The sequence below is a fragment of the Salvia hispanica genome, chromosome 4, assembly GCF_029641045.1.
Source record: "Salvia hispanica isolate PSC_SH4W2 chromosome 4, Shi_PSC_v1, whole genome shotgun sequence".
Lineage (NCBI taxonomy): Eukaryota > Viridiplantae > Streptophyta > Magnoliopsida > Lamiales > Lamiaceae > Salvia > Salvia hispanica.
Window position 1 is genome coordinate 22,938,667 of NC_142695.1, and position 18,396 is coordinate 22,957,062.

At 41.3% G+C, this 18,396-nt stretch overlaps 1 protein-coding gene across 1 annotated transcript; it reads left to right on the forward strand.

The window, feature by feature from the left end:
• The first annotated feature begins 10,166 nt into the window (after positions 1–10,166).
• Positions 10,167–10,974, forward strand: LOC125196294 (oleosin H1-like). The gene has a single exon (XM_048094749.2). The coding sequence runs from the start codon at positions 10,235–10,237 to the stop codon at positions 10,766–10,768; it is 534 nt and encodes a 177-aa protein (XP_047950706.1). The 5' UTR covers positions 10,167–10,234; the 3' UTR covers positions 10,769–10,974.
• Positions 10,975–18,396: the final 7,422 nt, after the last annotated feature.

The following is an 18,396-nucleotide window of genomic DNA, read 5'->3' on the forward strand; positions in this document are numbered from 1 at the left end:
TCCATTCTCTTGAGAATTGTGTTTATCGTTTGTCATTTGACAAGCAAGACCAATTTATATTTTGTAGTAGTAATTGGGATGCATGGGTTGTTGATACCAATGCACATATGGTTCAATATAGTTGTGTACTTATTGTTAGAGACAATATTGTGCAAATTATTTAAACATGTTGTTATAAACAACAAAGATCACGCGGTGGTCGCAATGGTCTCCGATGTGAACCATGGTAATAATCCAAATGAATGGTTTGTTGATACGGGTGCCACATGTCATGTGTGCTCCGAGAGAAGCGTTTTTTCTACTTACAAATCTGTTGGAGGTAGAAAAGTACGCATGGGAAACCAAGCCTCTTTTGAGGTGGTTGGTGTGGGTAACGTGTTCCTAAAATTAGGGATCTGCAAAGGTTCTTACCCTTAAGGATGTGCTGCATGTCCCAGACATCCGAAATAATTTGGTGTCAGGCTCACTTCTAGTAAATCATGGATTTTCACTAGAATTTGAATGTGAAAAGGTTATATTGACCAAGAATGGAAAATTCATAGGTGAAGGCCACCTAGTGAATGGGCTTTTTGAGCTTAATGTTACGGTCATTCACCGTGGAAAAGGAATATGCAATAAGGAAGATGATACATCCTCTTATTTGCTTGAGAGCTCTGATTTATGGCATAATAGATTGGGACATGTAAATCTAAATGCTATAAAAAGATTAGTAAATTTTAATTTACTAAAAGTTGATAAGTTTAACTCACAAGAAAGATGTGAAGTGTGTGTTGAAGCCAAAATGGCTAAGTTGTCATTCCGCTCGGTAGAACGGAGCACCAAACCTCTAGAATTGATCTATACATATATATATTTTGTGCAAACTAGAGGTGGTAAAAAGTATTTCATCACATTCATTGATGATTGCACGAGGTATTGTTACATTTACTTATTAAGAAGTAAAGATGAGGCAATTGAAGCGTTTAAAGACTTCAAAAATGAAGTTGAAAACCAACTTAATTGTCGAATTAAGTGTGTTCGAAGTGATAGAGGTGGTGAATATGCGGCGCCGTTTGCAGAATTATGTCATGCAAGTGGTATAATTCACCAAACCACGGCTCCATATTCTCCTCATTCGAATGGTGTTACTGAGCGCAAAAATCGAACACTGAAAGAGATGATGAATACTCTGTTGATTAATTCAGGATTACCACAGAACATGTGGGGAGAAGCTTTGCTAACCACAAATTACATCTTGAACAAGATTCCACTCAAAAATAGGGATGTGACTCCTTATGAATTGTGGAAGGGAAAGAAACCTTCATATACATACCTCAAAATGTGGGGGTGTTTAGCAAAGGTACAAGTGCCGCCTCCAAAACAAGTTGCAATTGGCCCTAAAACAGTCGATTGTATCTTTATTGGATATGCATTGAATGGTAGCGCATGTCGCTTCTTAGTTCATAAGTCAGCTATACCTGATGTAGCTGAAGGAACAATAATTGAGTCAAGGAATGTTGTATTCTTTGAGAATGTGTTTCCTTGCAAGAAGCAAGATGATCGTTCTAGTGGAAGGATGGTGGATGAAACCACTAGTTCTAATTATCCAAAAGTGACGAGGACAAGCCCTGAGGATGTAGAACCAAGACGTAGTAAAAGAGTTAGAATTGCTAAGACTTTTGGTCCAGACTTCATAACTTTTATGTTGGATGGTGAACCAAAGTCACTATCAGAAGCGCTGTCTGGCCCAGACGCGGTGTGGTGGCTAGAAGCTATCAACAGTGAAATGGAATCCATCATGCTAAATAACACATGGGTGTTAGTAGACTTGTCGGAAGGCTGCAAGGCCTTAGGATGCAAGTGGATTCTGAAAAAGAAATATAAACCCGATGGTACTGTAGACAAATACAAAGCTCGCCTTGTGGTAAAAGGCTTTAAACAGAAAGAAGAGCATGACTTCTTTGATACTTACTCACATGTTACGAGAAAAACTTCCATCCGGGTGCTTCTTGCGATTACTGCGTTGCACAATCTTGAGATTCACCAAATGGATGTGAAAACTGCGTTTCTGAATGGTGATTTGGAAGAAGATGTTAGGTTTGGTACACTGAAAAGCATGTTTCGAGCAAGTTTCGCTCGAATAGAATCTTGCTTGTATACGTAAAACTCTATAATCCACTTTTAACTCGATTCAGTATTATTCGAGCAGTTTCGCACGAATAGAATCAGTATATTATTACATTGTGTTTGCTTGTGCATTTATAAGATGTTTTATAAACATTTAAATGTATAAGAAGCAAACAAAGTCTAAGTCTTTTGTTTAGTAGACTGGTTGTGGGCGTCGTCCACTTTAAGGTAACACAGTCGGTTCTATGCAATGCTTTGCAAAAGAAAAAGAAGAATTTCACAACCCAGATAGGCTTAGACAACCTATCGTGAAAGGTTGCAATGTCAGTCCGATTATTTCTAAGCCTTACTGAAATAAGATGACGTTGGTGTGGTATAGCACTGAATGGATCTAACAGCAAGACGTGTCTTTATGCTATCTACCGAAAGACTAGGTCTTGATAAATAACTATTTCTTAATCTACATACGTTAGCATTGAGCATACGGTATTGATTATGCACTACTTTGACTTATCAAATGGTGCGGGTTTTTCGCAACCCAATAATCCTGATATATTGGGTAGTGGTGATTAATATCTAGCGGTGCTAGGATTGCTATTATGTTGAATCGTGCACGAGGTGAGTCTCGTTTGATAATGTCCTCAAGAGGAGCTCGAACAAGGTTTTATTATTCGGGAAACTGGCCAGTTGGAGTTTTATTACTCTATGAATAATAAATAAGTGTTTCTTGCTAAGTCCACTCTTGGAATTAGTAAGATGTTAATTAATTAAGTTCATAGCAGACATTAATTAATTAATGGACATTTATATCTTAAGCGCGGGAAATAAATAATATAAATAACGGAAACCCGGATTACTTGTAATTTCGGATTTGGATGGGAATTGCAATATTACTTCTGTAGTGGCTGCTCGTAATATTCCAATTAAAAGCTTATATTAAATAGGGGTTCAATTTTTAATTAGTAAAAAGCTAATTGGAGGAGCCACCAGTCAGAAGATCCGTGGTCTAGTATTGAAGATCATCACGTGGAGAAGGTGCGAGCAATCGACGATTCTTTGGAGAATCAAATCGGTAACTCTAAACCGTAGAATTCATGTTTTAGGATTTACTTTCTATAAGCATGAATTATTTGCGTTCTAGCATGCAATTATCTGTTTAACATGTGAATTGTTTAATCGCATAATCGGTCAAATAGATCCGTATCTGATTTATTTGTTTTGTACAAGTCTTCCGCTGTGCAAGGAGCACCAAACCCCAGCAATTGGTATCAGAGCCAATTTTTGGCTCTGATTATGTGGATTAATTTCGTGTTATATGAATTGCTTGAATGCATGAATCGTGAATCATCAACGACGAGAGCACGAACGGTAAGGACGTGCAGCCGGCGCTTGGGCCGGAGCTGCACGTCGCCGAATGCGCAAACCTCGACGTCGATAGGAAGATGCACGATCTGCCCAATTTGATCAAATTTGGGATAATTCTATGCGTATGTTGTTATGATGTGTATGTCTTCTTTTGTTCATCCTTCTTGCGTCTGCTGCGTGTGAACATGACATATAGTGATTTCATAGAATCAATTCATGCGCCAATATCTTATTTGATTTCTCTTGTGGGTGGAATTAATTACCTGAATTGAAATCTTGGTATCGTTGCATCTGAAACCTTTACAACAAGAGAAATTGCAGTCCGGTGGCCAAGGTTGGCGGTCTGCCATGAGCAGCGCCGGTGGCTACGGAGAGCAGCGGCGACGGAGACGCAGCAGCGCCGTCAGCTCGAGTAGGAGCCCGTCGGCAGATTCCCGGACTCGTGATGCGTCGGCAGCGCTGCAGCGTTTTTCAGTGGGAGTCCGACAGAGGCATGATCGGTGCAAGAGCAGCGACGACAACGACGCTGCGGTACCGAGCGGGGTGTCGGAGGCGACGCGGGAGCAGCAACGACGATGTAGCAGCAGCGTCTGTGACGACGCAGCAGCATCGACGTCGGACTGCAGCGACGTTCCTCCGTGAGCAGCCCCAACAGTGGATGGAATTGGTTTTCTTCCTACGCGCGACGACGCTTTGCCTGTTCTCTTATCCTAAAAAATTCGCATGCCTTAATCCCATTGTAACACCCCGACTTTTTCTATCCTTTTATTGTTCTCGAAAGAACGCCAATTATCAAGTTGGAGTTTTCGTAAAATCCTTGATTCTTTTCGACCAATAAAATTTTTTATTGACGAGCAAGAGGAATTTGTTTTGTGTTTGGGCTTGTCCAAATCAAATAATAATCTTTTGGGCCTAATAATTATTTTATTTTCGATAGCTCAATTCTTTTATTTAGGAAGCCGTTTATTTGAACCTAGTTGAACTACAAAAGTTTACTTATATCTTAGTACGTGAACTCAAGAATAATTTTGAGCCCAATTATTTAAATAAACTTGTTGAGCCCAAATATCTTTGTGGCGCCTTTTCTTCTCCAGGTGTGACTCTTCTCATCTCCCCAATATGCAAATCAATGGTCACATTATTAATCAGCCAACTAAACCCAATAAATCTTTCCCCACATCACGGTGTCGGTTATTACTTAGTAACATATCATCACAATCTGGTGTGCCCCTACTCCACAAAATCACATCCAAATTCACACTGTTGTTGCATATGTATGCATCTTTTCTACAATCTGTCTCACTCTCAATTCCACAAGCTGCGGGAATTAAAAAAAGAAGAAGAAGGAAGAACTCATCTTTTGGTACCGATCAACCGCTCCAACAGCGCTAGAACGAGGCAGCAACGACGACTCCGTCGTTGGACCACGAACTGACGACGCGCGTTGACAGCAGCTCCTGTGCGGCACGACGGCTGTGGCTGCAACCAGTCAACCACCAGCAGAGTCAGGCGACTGCGTTTGGAGTGAGGGGGCAGATTCGGATATACGAGGGTGAGGCGCATCGGCGGCTGCTTACCGACGGCAGTTCGCCACTGTTAGAAGAGGATCCGGGCATTGATGGCGCAGAATCAGAACCCCGAGAGAGAGGGATAGTGCTGAATCGAGGCCGAGAAGAAGAGGAGATGATTGATTGGAGGGGTGGTGCTGCCAGGAGTAAGAGAGAGTCAGCGGCGGCGACGAACAACACGAGACCGTACTCAGCAGCAGCAGCAGGCGCGGCTGCTCATGACGGACAGCAGCTATGATGACCGAGGCAGCGGCGCTGCACCGCCGTGAAAAGAACAGCAGCGTGATTGAACAAAGAAAATCACCTTTGTCTTTGTTTTATTTTAATAGTGTTATTTTTGAATACCGTTAAAACTCTTATTTTATTTTCCAAATGAATAAACAGATTATTTTTGTCATAATGTTGTTATGTTTTACATTTAATGGATGTTTATTACATATTTAAATGTATAAGTAACTTAACAAAGTCTAAGTCTTTGTTTTAGTAGACCGGTTGTGGGCGTCGTTCACTTTATGGTAACACGGTCAATTCTGAACAAAGAAAAAGAAGAATCGTTCACTTTATTGTAACACGGTCAATTCTAAACAAAGAAAAAGAAGAATTTCACAACCAGATAGGCTTAGACTACCTATCGTGAAAGGTTGCAATGTCAGTCCGATTATTTCTAAGCCTTACTGAAATAAGATGACGTTGGTGTGGTATAGCACTGAATGGATCTAACATCGAGACAGTCTTTATGCTATCTACTGAAAGACGAGGTCTTGTAAATTATTGTTTCTTAATCAATGTACGTTAGCATTGAGCATACGGTATTGATTATGCACTACTTTGATTACCAAATGGTGCGGTTTTTTCGCAACCCAATAAGCCTGGTATATTGGGTAGTGGTAATTAATATCTAGCGGTGCTAGGATTGCTATTATGTTGAATCGAGCGCGAGGTGAGTCTCGTTTCATAACATCCTTAAGAGAAGCTTGAAATAAGGTTTTATTATTCGGAACCTAGCTAGTTGGAGTTTAATTACTATATGAATAATAAATAAGATTTTCTTGCTGAGTCCTCTCTTGGAATAAATATGATATTAATTAATTAAGTCCATAGCAGACACTAATTAATTAATGGATGTTTCTATCTTAAGCTTGGGAAATTAGTATCAAGAAATGGAAACCCGAAGTACTTATAATTTCGGATTTGGATGGGGAGTGCAATATTACTTCTGTAGTGGCTGCTCGTAATATTCCAATTATAAGCTTATAATTAGTAAAAAGCTAATTGGAGGAGCCCATATCCAAAACCTTCCATAGATCCATATCTGGACCCAATATGTGACTTAATATAAATAGGAGAATAAATGAGACAGAAAATGCACATTATTTTCTTCCAAAAATTTCGACCCCCTCTCTAGATAGACAAGGGGCGATTTTTCTCTCCTTCGGGGGATAGGTTTTCCGTCTTCTTTATTTAAGTCCTAGTATACTGGTGAGATCAGCCCACCTTGATATCAGTTTACAGTCCGGAAACCAGACAGAAGATCCGTGGTTTTGTACTAAAGATCTTCACGTGGAGAAGGCGCTAGCTATCTTCGATTCTTTGGAGAATCATCAAGGTATAATGGCTAAACCGTAGAAAAACATGTTTTAGGTTTAAATTAATTTAAAAGCATGTTTTATTTGAGATATGAGCATGATACATGTGATAATTACGCGAATAGAATTTGTCTAAATAATCTGCTAAATAGATCAGAATTATTATGTAATTGATTTATGTAAGCGCTTCCGCTACCAGTCCCTACAGTTGCACCGTTTGGAGCAACACTTTGATTTGCGTTTCGATGCCTTACAAATGCAAATTGAAGGGGTAAGCAGAAGGCTGGATGTCTTGGAAGTGGGTGTAGGCTCTACAGCCAGGACGGAAAGGATCCACGGGAGGACGGTCGGCGTCTACGTAGGGAGAGTCGAGTGGATGTATCGTCTGAGTCAGAATCTGATGAATCGGGCCCATCAAGACGCTCAAGACATTCAAGAATATACACTCCATCTCATAAGAATATACACTATTTCCTTTTTAGTCCGTCCTACAAGACTATATATACTTTCTAATTTTGGAAACTCTTTTCTCTCTAATGAGGTGGGACCCATTTTCCACTAACAATACTTTAATTACCTTTTCTCTCTACCTCTATCTTACTTTACTAATTTTGCATTAAAACTCGTGCCGAATTCAAATTGCATTTTCTTTGGGGACCGAGGGAGTATTTATTTTTATTTACTCATTTGTTTGTCATTTACCCTCTCCGTGCCACTGAAAATGACCCATTTTTCTTTTTGGTTTGTCTCATCCAATATAATTCATTGTTAAAAATAGAAATACATTCATCTCTACTTTATTTACTCTCTTACTTTATTCTTTTTACTTAACACATAAAATAAAGATATATAAAATCTGGTGTCACCCAAGTAAGTATCGTCTTCCTTACGATGGGGGGAGTACATCAAATTTAATCAAAGAGATCTCTAATTAAAGATAACTAGAAAAACTATCCAAACAATTACTCCATCCGTCCTTGAAAATTTGTCACCTATTTCCTTTTTTGTCCGTCCCTAAAAATTTGTTACCTTTCACTTTTACCATTTTTGGTAGTGGACCCTACATTCCACTAACTCATTCTCACTCACATTTTATTTTAAAACTAATACATAAAAGTAGGACCCACATGCCACCAAATTTTTCAACCCACTTTCTATTACATTTCTTAAAACCCGTGCCGGGTCAAATGATGCCAAATTTTAAGGGACTGAGGGAGTATATATTACCTCCGTATTTTACAAATTGAAACTATTTTTAGTTTGGGCCGTCTCTTAAAAATAGAATCTTTAGAGCATCTCCAATGCCGGCTAGCCGAACCATTGCAGCAGGCCAGCCCGAAAGCGGCGTGAGCTAGCCGATTGCCTGGCGCTGGCCGATGCGCTGGCCGCCATTGTGGCGTGACGATCGGCCAGCGCTATTTTTTAATTTTTTTTTAAAATTTTTTGAAAAACTATATAATGTATTTTTTTTAATGTTTTTTTATGAATATTTTTTAAATTATGTAATTTTTAAATAAGCACACAGACGACGGGCTAGACCCAATACAAAATTAAGACCTAAAACAGAAACATGTCATAGCGTCGGGGCGGTGGCTCGTGTGTGGAAGCCCGGATTCAAGGCATACTAACATTTTTTAATGTATTTTTTTAATAAATTAGTGAGGAGTAGAGTGGGGCGGTGGCTCGAGTGTGGAAGCCCGGATTTTTTTTATTATGTATTTTTTTTTATTTTTAGTTAATGTACTTTTTTTTATTTAAATAAAATTAACGAATTTTTCCCGTATATGTGTCGTAAATTTAATTCCGTAATTTAATCGTAATTTTAATTCCGTAAATGTAGTATTTTTTGAATTATTTTTATTGCGACTGGCCTATGGCTGGTCTAAATCTGATGTGGCAGGTGGATTTTTAGTGCTGCTGACGTGGCAGGGAGAGAGAGTGGCTGACCTATGGCTGGCCTATTTACACTGTGGATGCTCTTAGAATCTGTTTATTTTTGGACGTGGATCCCACAATCCACTAACACTACTTTTACTATATTTTCTCTTCCTCTCTCTTGCTTTATTTATTTTTTTCACTCTGTTTCTTACTTTACCAATTATACATTAAAATCTGTGCCGATTTAAATATTTCTATTTTTCAAATATGGAGGTAGTATGATGCTTAGTTGAAGAAGAATACCACTCCTACTATAGTTGTTGTGCTGACACAACTGCTGAATTCCTGACTTTGCCGGTTCTTTCGACGTTAATGTTGCTTTTAACGATAGCCAGCCATTGTAGTAGTTACACTTTGCATTAATCATTTTTTAATATTTCTCTTGCTTATCCATGTCTCTTGCAATCGATCGATCGATCTCTATTAACACTTTGTAACGATGACGACTTCGGTGACATTTTACTCCAATATTAAAATTTTTGTTTCGCTGTTTGCACACGACTTTGGATAACTATATGAAATAAGTGTGCTCAAAACAAATGACGTAGTCTGTGTATTATATTGGGAACAAATTTTGAAAGTCACGTGAAAAAGAAAATTGAATAGGTATAGTTTTATAGACTACTAGTATTTATTATGATATTATAAATTTTATCAGTACTACTCTCCCTCCCTAATAAATATATACACTTTGAATTTGATATGAGTTTTAATGTAAAATTGATAATTTAAAAAAATATTAAAAAAAAATAATTAATTAAAATATTATTAGTGGAGAATGAATCTCGTCTCATTAGAATTAGAATGTTCAAATAGAAAGTTCAAATATGTGACGGAAGGGAGGGAGAATTAATTATGAAATCTATCTTACTATACATTAATGTGCACGTGAGTGCATTTCTTCACCGCTAAGTTATACTAACTCCATCCATATTAAATTCTCATTTTAATTGCATGAATTTTAAGAATTTATTTGATTTTTAGAAAAATAAAAAAAAAATTAGTGAAATATGAATTCTATTTTTATATATTAATATTATAATATATTTTCTTGTTTCTTATTAATTGGTACCAATTTTATTTTTATTTGTTCCCAGTTAAGTGGGATCCTTATTTTTTTACTATTTTTTAATAATGGATCATACGTTCTATTAACACATTTTATTCACATTTTATTATAAAATAAATATATAAAAATAAAATCTATATTTCACTAACTTTTTCATTATATTTTTAAAAATTTGTCTTGAGTCAAATAATGCCAATTAGTAACGATGTAGGAAGTAACATGAATGAAATTATTTAATTGAATAATAGAATAATATATCCAAAACAAAATAAAAACAAATAAAATTTTAAATAAAATATCCTAGAATAACAAAATAAAACATTTTTTTGTTGAATAAAGGGAGTAGTCTTTTGAAAAACATGTCCGAAATATAACTAGTTGGTGAAGGTCGTGAATTAATAAACATTGTTTTCATTATCCCACAGAATAAAATGTGGCAAAAGGGAGGTGAAACTTGTATCTCATGCAAGCCCCCTTTCCCTCACCTCCAACACGTAGCACTCCAAACCCCTTCTTCATATACCCCTCTCTCCCAATCCATCCCACCTCCCTTTATATTATTTCAAATCACAATTAACTAATCTTCTTCTCTTGTTTTCACCATGGACCGCACTGACCGTGACCGTCTCCACCCTCGCCAAATCCAAGTCCACTCCGACCAGCAGGCCCACCGCTACGACGCCGGCGCCAAGAGCCTCCTCCCGAGGAACGGCCCCTCGACGGGCCAGGTGCTCGCCATCCTCACTCTCCTCCCTGTCGGTGGCAGCCTCCTCGGCCTCGCCGGTATCACGCTCGTCGGGAGCCTCCTCGGCCTCGCCGTCGCCACCCCTCTCTTCGTCATCTTCAGCCCCATCCTCCTCCCCGCCGCCATCCTCATCGCCGGCACCGTCGCCGCCTTCCTCACCTCCGGCGCCTTTGGCCTCACCGGCCTCTCGTCGCTGTCGTGGGTGTTCAACTCGTTCCGCCAGGCCACAGGCCAGGAGCCCCTCGACTATGCGAAGAGGCGCGTGCAGGAGGGGACGATGTATGTCGGGGAGAAGACGAAGCAGGTCGGCGAGACGATCAAGAGTAAGGCGCAGGAAGGCGAAGGCGGCGCCCAAGCTGGCGCGGTTGGCGGCGGCGCCACCAAGGCTTGAAGGTGGGAATTTGGATGAGAGGATTGAATAATGATAATGTGGAAGTAGTTAAAATTTGTTGTACTTGTTTTGGTGTTTTGTATGTGTGTTTTTGTGTTTGAGTTTTTATGTATGAGTTTGCACTTATATTTTATTTGTATGATGTGTAGATAGTGGTGTTTGTGTGTGAAACATTTAGTCTTGGAATTGATGCGGATTTGATAGAAGCTGTTTGTGTTCACTTTGTTAATTGGAGTATTGTGTATATTCTGATCAAATCCGCTGATTGAAAGACTAATCAACATCTGTAATCTGTAATGTTGGAGACTATATTCATCGGCGTTATAATAAGTGCATTCACAAATATAGCAATTTCCCTCCCACAGCCCTCTCTCGAAAATACTCCCTGCCACATTATCTACCGTCCTTCCAACAGTTCTCTTATTTAATTTATTTTAAATATTGGTGTTTATTAAAATTAGAACAAAAATCTCTTGTTTAATTTATTTTAATTATTGGTGTTTATTAAAATTAGAAGAACAAAAAAACAGAGAAAAAATGTACTTCAATAAAAAAAAATCTAAAAAATCCCTTCTAAAAGCTTATACATGCCGCTCGCCTCACTTGTCGGCCTAATCATCCCCAGCAACCCCATCGTATTCAATGACAATAGCGTATCCTTTTTGACTTTGGGGTCAGTTGCGTCGGCCCAACTTGAGACGGCGTCGAGCAGGTGCTTCGTCACTTGGAGCTTGATGCTCTGGGATAGATCCGTAGCGGCCGAGCTCTATTGGACTTCGGCGGATCCGCTCAAAGCTGCTCTCGAGTTCCGCATCGCCCTTTTCTGGCCTATCGGACGCCAGAGCGGGGAAGAAGGGGAAGGTTTTGGAACAGCATTGTCGCTGCGGTCGATGGAGTCACCGCCAGTGCTGTTGCTGAAGGTGCCGGATGTTGAATAATAGAATTTGTTTTTTTTTCGGATTTTTTTTTTTTTTAATATAGAGAGTGATCGATCCCTATGATCGAATCTGCTCTAATACCATGTTTTTTTGTTCTCCGAGTTAATATCTTTCCTTTTTCTAACATTCTCCCTCAAATTGAGTAGTGGAATCTCCAATACTCAATTTGCAAAGAACATTTTTAAAGCTTCTTGAGTTGACTGTTTTGGTTCCTTAATTTTCTCTTAATTGATTTCTTCATTCCAACACTCCCCCTCAAGTTGAGTATCGAATCTTTCGATCCTTAACTTGCACGATCTCAATTTTCAAGTTTGAGGAGCTGCTTCATTTTTCTTAATTGAAAGTTTAGGTTCTTATCAAGGAGCTCTTCAATTTTTTTATAACAGTTTTTGCTCGTGTCAAGAGCTAATTCAGACACTTTTGACTCTTGTTGAGGAGCTAATCTAGACAGTTTTTGCTCGTATCTAGGAGCCTCTTAGATAGTTTTTGCCCGTATCCAAGAGCCATCTTAAGACCATTCTTGGCCCATTGAAGCTTAACCTATGAGCCCATTATTTTTGTTTCTTTACTTTCTTGAGCCTAATAATCCCAGGGCCCAAATTTACTTCTCTTTTTCCGGAAACCCTGAAAAAATGTAGACGTGAAACCATCAGCCTTCTTTCTGTTTCTTCATGGGTCTTTTCTTGGTGACATACTGTCAAACCATGCCACCTTCGCCGAGTTAACGCCGAACTCCGCGTCTTCTCCGCAGGTCCTTTTTCTCTAGTGCCTCGACGCCATCGAGGATCGTGCATCTCACTTCCTTTAGCGACTTCTCTCTTCTCCGACCAACTGACTATCAATCATCGTTGGTTCTCTTCTTAGTTAATGTTTCCATAGTTTCCCCCTTGATGGATTCCACAATTGAAGCCGACACGACTGTCTCTGGCAAGTTTCTTACTGCGGCTCCTTTCGTGGCTATCAATTAACTTACTTCATTCTATGTAACCATCTTCTCGGCATCCTTCAGGCGCCCATCTTTGGCCTCCATCAATTTGGGCCTTGGGCTGCGATCCCTTTCTCGGATGCTTCGTGCCCACCTTGCTGGGACTGTCATGTTGCCTCTGTGGCTAATGACCTTCTTGACCTTCTCGTTGGCTTCCTCTTTATCCGGGCCATTTCTGCCTCCTGCTATCTGTCAACGCGACCTCTACCGGATAATTCCTCATTGATGCCGGTCTTAGGTAGCTTTTATTCGGCCATTCCGTTATGAATCCTTTAGAGTCATATTATTGACGCTTCATCGGTGTGTGAGTTGCACGTTTGCAGCTTTCTCATTTGTGCGGTTGCAGCTTTCTCGCCCCAACCATCAGTCAATCTTTAGCCTTCTTCTCCAACATAAATTTGTACAGGGGTTGTACGGTCAGATACTTCCTCTCCCCCTCGGCTGGACAAACCGTGAACCTCTTCTTATCTTGACTGCTATTGTTTTCTCTTCGGCTACAGTCAGCCTTCTTCTTCTAGCATGGTTGCTCGGGGTTGATCACTGGCCTTTCATCTTCTCACCATATCGGCGGATGGCATGCGGCCTCTCTGGCCTTCCCTTCTGTCAGACCGGTGCTTGCTTGCTTTTCTTCTATCGACGACGCGCAATCTTCTTTCTTGGTTGGAATCATACGGCAGTGGCAGTTCTCTCCCCCTCACCTGGATGATTCCTCACTCTTTCTCGAGGATCAACGTTGGATTTCACGAGCAGTCTTCTTTCTTGGTTGGAATCATACGGCGGTGGCAGTTCTCTCCCCCTCAACTGGAGATTCCTCACTCTTTCTGGAGGATCAGCGTTGGATTTTCCCGTGGTTGTTCCTCCAACATCATCATTTGTCGACGTTCTTCCCGCCAGCTCTTCACAGCAGCTGAGGCCTCTCCCCCTCAGCTGCACAGACGTTGGCTACTCCACCTTCTCGGTTTAAGCTTCTTCTCCCCCTTGGCGGAATTGTTCGGCTCCACTTCGAAGAGGCATAGTCCAACATCCTCATTATCTTCATTCTCTCCACCTTGCAGCACCATCTTCTTGTCTCCTTCCACTGTTGTATCTCTATAAAATGTAAATACTTCTTTTTGCCTTAGAGAATAACTGAAACTTAGGGAATGTCTGATAACCAATTGAAGGTTTTAGACTAGAGTAGGAAGTGGCAGATAAAGTTGAACTAACGTTGAAGCCGATAAAACACGCGGAAGACTCGATCAGAGAACGAACCATCTTCACTATGCAGATTCTGCTCCTTCCACTTAGCGTACGCATTCCTTAAAACATCGATGGAAATAACTAACAGCAAGACAATTGCGAACGCAACACTTACAGCAGAAATGACTTGAGCAACAGGCTGTACTTGCACCGGATTATTGATGATCATTGTTGTTCGATAGCCAAGCGAAACAGCTCCTAACGCCACCATCGTCGCAGTCAATACAGCCGCCGAGTAGATGATTGACGTCTTCGGCACACCGATGCTGATGAGAAGGATCACCACGAGAGACGAAGTGAGGGCAATGTTGTTAGAATAACTAAGCATCTTGTAGTGTTTGGGGTGAGTGGATGCCACCATTACTTTGCCGGCTTGGTGTGATGATGTGGTGTCTTGCCAATAGCTGCCCGGGGGGGCTGAGGCTCGCCGCATGCGCCATCTGAGCTATCAGACCCAACACAGTCGAGGACATTCCGGATGCATTTCGGATCATGGCATTGATAGGCTTGAATGCACCATGTCTTGACAGATATGCTATGATCTCAAGATGCTTGTACTTAAGAGCAAAGCTCATGATCGTCTCACCACCGGTGTCCTGCTCATGAAGAAGATTCGGAAACGTTTCCACCAGAAACGACAACGCCGCTAACTGTCGATGCTTCACACTCAACGACAACACACTCCGACCACCCTCCAACAGTTCCATTCCAGGAGAAATGTCATGCACTAGCAAAACGCGTAGGACATCAACATTCTCGTTGGCGGCTGTGTCATGAACCGGGTTCATGCCATGGTCGTCGAGCCACCAACACATCTTGGAGGCCCTCAGGCAATCGCGGCGTCCCCTGTCGCTGCCGCAATGTGAAGCGGCGTCGATCGTTTGTCGTCGACGTCTCGAGCTAGTTATGGGCATTTCTCCACCAACAGACCCACGATCTGTGTTTTTCCCTCTGTTGTTGCAATGTGCAACAAGTTTCTTGATCCAGAATACACCGCTTGTTCAACAACAAACGAATGTTGATGATACAGTGCTTCGAACTTTGGCAGATCTCCCACCTTTGCAGAAAAATAGAGTTCCTCTTCTACTCGCACTGTCACCGGCGCCTCCATTTCTAGTGTAGCTTTTCTTACTGACAAGGGTTGTGTTGTGTTGTGATTGGAGAAGGTTGTGAGAGAGAATGCATTTTGTATGTACGGACAAGGTTGTGAGAGAGAATGCAAGTTATAATGATATTATAACAACATTGCCCTCACTTCGTTTCTCGTGGTGATCCTTCTCATCAACATCGGTGCGCCGAAGACGCCAATCATCTACTCAGCGGCTGTGTTGATTGCGACGATGGTGGCGTTAGGAGTTGTGGTTATTCCAGGAGCTCCTCCGGTTGGTGGAGAGGATGCCGGTGGCATGATGTTGAGTCGAGCCGCCTCCTTCTTCACAATTCCATAGGCAGCCTCAACCGATGGGGTGGGCTCCTTCTTCAGTATCTCTCGCCGAATTGAATCATATTCCTAATTCAATCCCGTCAGGAACTTAATCAGCCTTTTCTCGTTGGAGTGTACTCTGAATTGGTCGATTCCTTTATCACAACAGCTGATTGGTTGTTTTTGGCATTGATCGATGTTGATCCACAGCCCGTGAATCTTTCGGTAGTACGTTTCTAGGTCCAGATTACCCTGTTTGATATATATTGCTTGTTCTTCCAGGTTGTAGATGAGCTCGGTCTGCCTTGTTCTCGAACGTCACTGCCAGGCTATCCCACAGTTCTTTGGATGTTTGGTGATGTACGAAATCGGCGATAATGTCGTCTTCGATGTTGTCGACGATCCATGAGAATATCACCAATTCATTTTCCTCCCACACGTCGAACCCCTTGCTCCCTGGGTTCGGTGGTTCGTTCTTGATGTATGAGTAGGCTCCTCGGCCTCCAATTTTCACTTTGATCAGTCGTGACCAAAGGGGATAGTTCTTGCCATTCAGTTTAAAGGCAACGGTGATGCTCTTGCTATTCCTCAAGCTTATCGTTTGTTCTGGATTGATTTTGGTGTCTTCTTCTGTGTCTGACATTTTCTGGTTGTAGGGATCGGTTTATCTGGATTTGGTTTTGGTTAAAAGGTCGAGAATTAGTTTTGGCTATGGTGAGATTTCTCTGAGCCTAGGATCGTTTTCTGCTCTGAGGCCATGTAGAAATCAATAGAAAGGGTTCATTCTTATTCATTGAACAGTATAATGCATAAATACATATTAATAGGCTAGCTATTCTTTATACAAGGTAACCCGAATTTACAAAGTATTTTTGGTATAATATTCGCCCAATCAATTACATAATATTTCCTCTGATTTTATGTGATCTCATATTGATTCTATGCGATCTTCTTCCAACAGTTTCGCTTGGCTATCGAACAACAATGATCATCAATAATTCAGTGTAAGTACAGCCTGTTGCTCAAGTCATTTCTACTGTAGGTGTTCCGTTCGCGGTTGTCTTGCTGTTAGTTATTTCCATCGATGTTTTAAGGAATGCGTACGCTAAGTGGAAGGAACAGAATCTGCAGAGTGAAGATGGTTCGTTCTCTGATCGAGTCTTCCGCGTGTTTTATCGGCTTCAACATTAGTTCAACTTTATCTGCCACTTCCTGCTATAGACTAAAACTTTCATTTGGTTATCATACATTTTATCAGACATTCCCTAAGTTTCAGTTATTCCCTAAGGCAAAAAGAAGTATTTACATTTCCGCATTTCAATTCTATTATTCAACACCAGAGACCCCGAGCTTCATCCAGTTCGTGGAGCCAGGCTGCATCTTCTCCTGAAATTTGGGGGACTTCTTCATGACAAAAAGGCATCCCCGTACAAGAACGGCAGGAACAATCCTTTCTCAGAGAATTGCCGGAACAACAATTCTTTCACTCCGTCCATACTCTAGTCGTTGGTCATCAAGCTGGCGTTGTTTGTTCTTGTAGATGCCGCTTAATCTGGGGACGACAGTCTTTATCCAATTAAATTTCTTGCAGAGTTACATCGTGATGTAGTGCTCGCACCATCTGGCTTTAATAATTCGTATCCTGCCATACAATTCCACAAACCCTCCCGGTCTCATTGTTCGACATAACGAGGTCCTCAACGACAGAGACCCAACTCTTCGCAAGAGCAATGGACTCCTCCGGAGTGTAGACCATCCTTCTTTCTTCACCTGCAGCTTGTGACGATACGCTTGAACTCCCTTTCCCTTTACCCTCCCCCCACGCTCGCCCCTCCCAGTTTCCCTCCCTGCTGGCTAAGGATTCTCCGCCCTGTACGGAGAAATACCTAAATCCTCCAGCGAGAAATATTTGTTGTTGAGAAGTCATTGCTCGGCGGGACGGGATCATCTGCACAAGCGGCCAACCCATCCATGTTGGGCCGATAGACAGTGTCCCAAACGGCAATTGGGGGGGTCATCGGTCTACTGCCACTGGCGTTGGTACCTACGTTTGATCATACCACCGAATCCGCGGCCAAAGGAACGCAACCCGCTGCCTCCGTCTTGGAACGGATTGTACTGCCACGGAACTGGAATGTAGCCGCCGGGGAATAAAGGGGACCTCCAAGGGAATTGGTTCACGCCGGGGAACCCACCAAAACCGCTGTCGCCACTGCCTCCCATGCCGAACGCTCCGCCGGTGTTCCCACCTTCGAACACGCCCCCGCTCGAGAACTGAGACTCGTCGCCGCCGCTGCCACCCATTTGGGACTGAGACCATACGCTAGGGAACTAGGTCCCGCCACTGGGATACCGGGATCGCCGGTGTTCAGATAGAGAGAAAATTTATACTCAAGAGAATGAGAGGTGTGAATAAAATGAAATGCATCGAGTTATATATATAAAATTGAAATAAAAAAATTTTAAAAAATTGAAAAATAGCGGACGACGGTCGGACAACGTGCAATAGGCGTCGTGCGTACATTGAGCGATCACCAGCCGACCTCCAGCTGAACGAGCGCAATAGGCACCCTGGACAACGCCCCTGTTGTGAATGCTCTAAGTGTATGCATACTTTGCGGCATTGGCGGACGTAAGTTTAACTATATGTGTGGGCTTGTTAAATAAATAAAAAAATTGTACACGAAATGGATCATTTCTAATTCGGCATAACATTTTATTTATTGTTACTTTGTAATAAAGTGAAGAGAACAAAGTAAGAGAAAGAAAAAAAATTGAGAAAGTGATTTTTTATATTTAGAAATTTATTATTAAGAGTGAAAAATTAGTAAAATGTGTCACTTGAAGTGGCCATATGGAATAATACAAAAAGTGTAAGCCCAAGGAGCTAAAGATATATTTTGCCTAATAACAATTTTAACCATGATGGTCGTACTACTGCTAGATTATAGTCCGTAAAAGGTAATTAGGAGAGGCAAGCTTTTAAGATAACCACGATTGTTTAAGTTATTGGATTATTGCACAGAACGAGAAGCATGCTCTA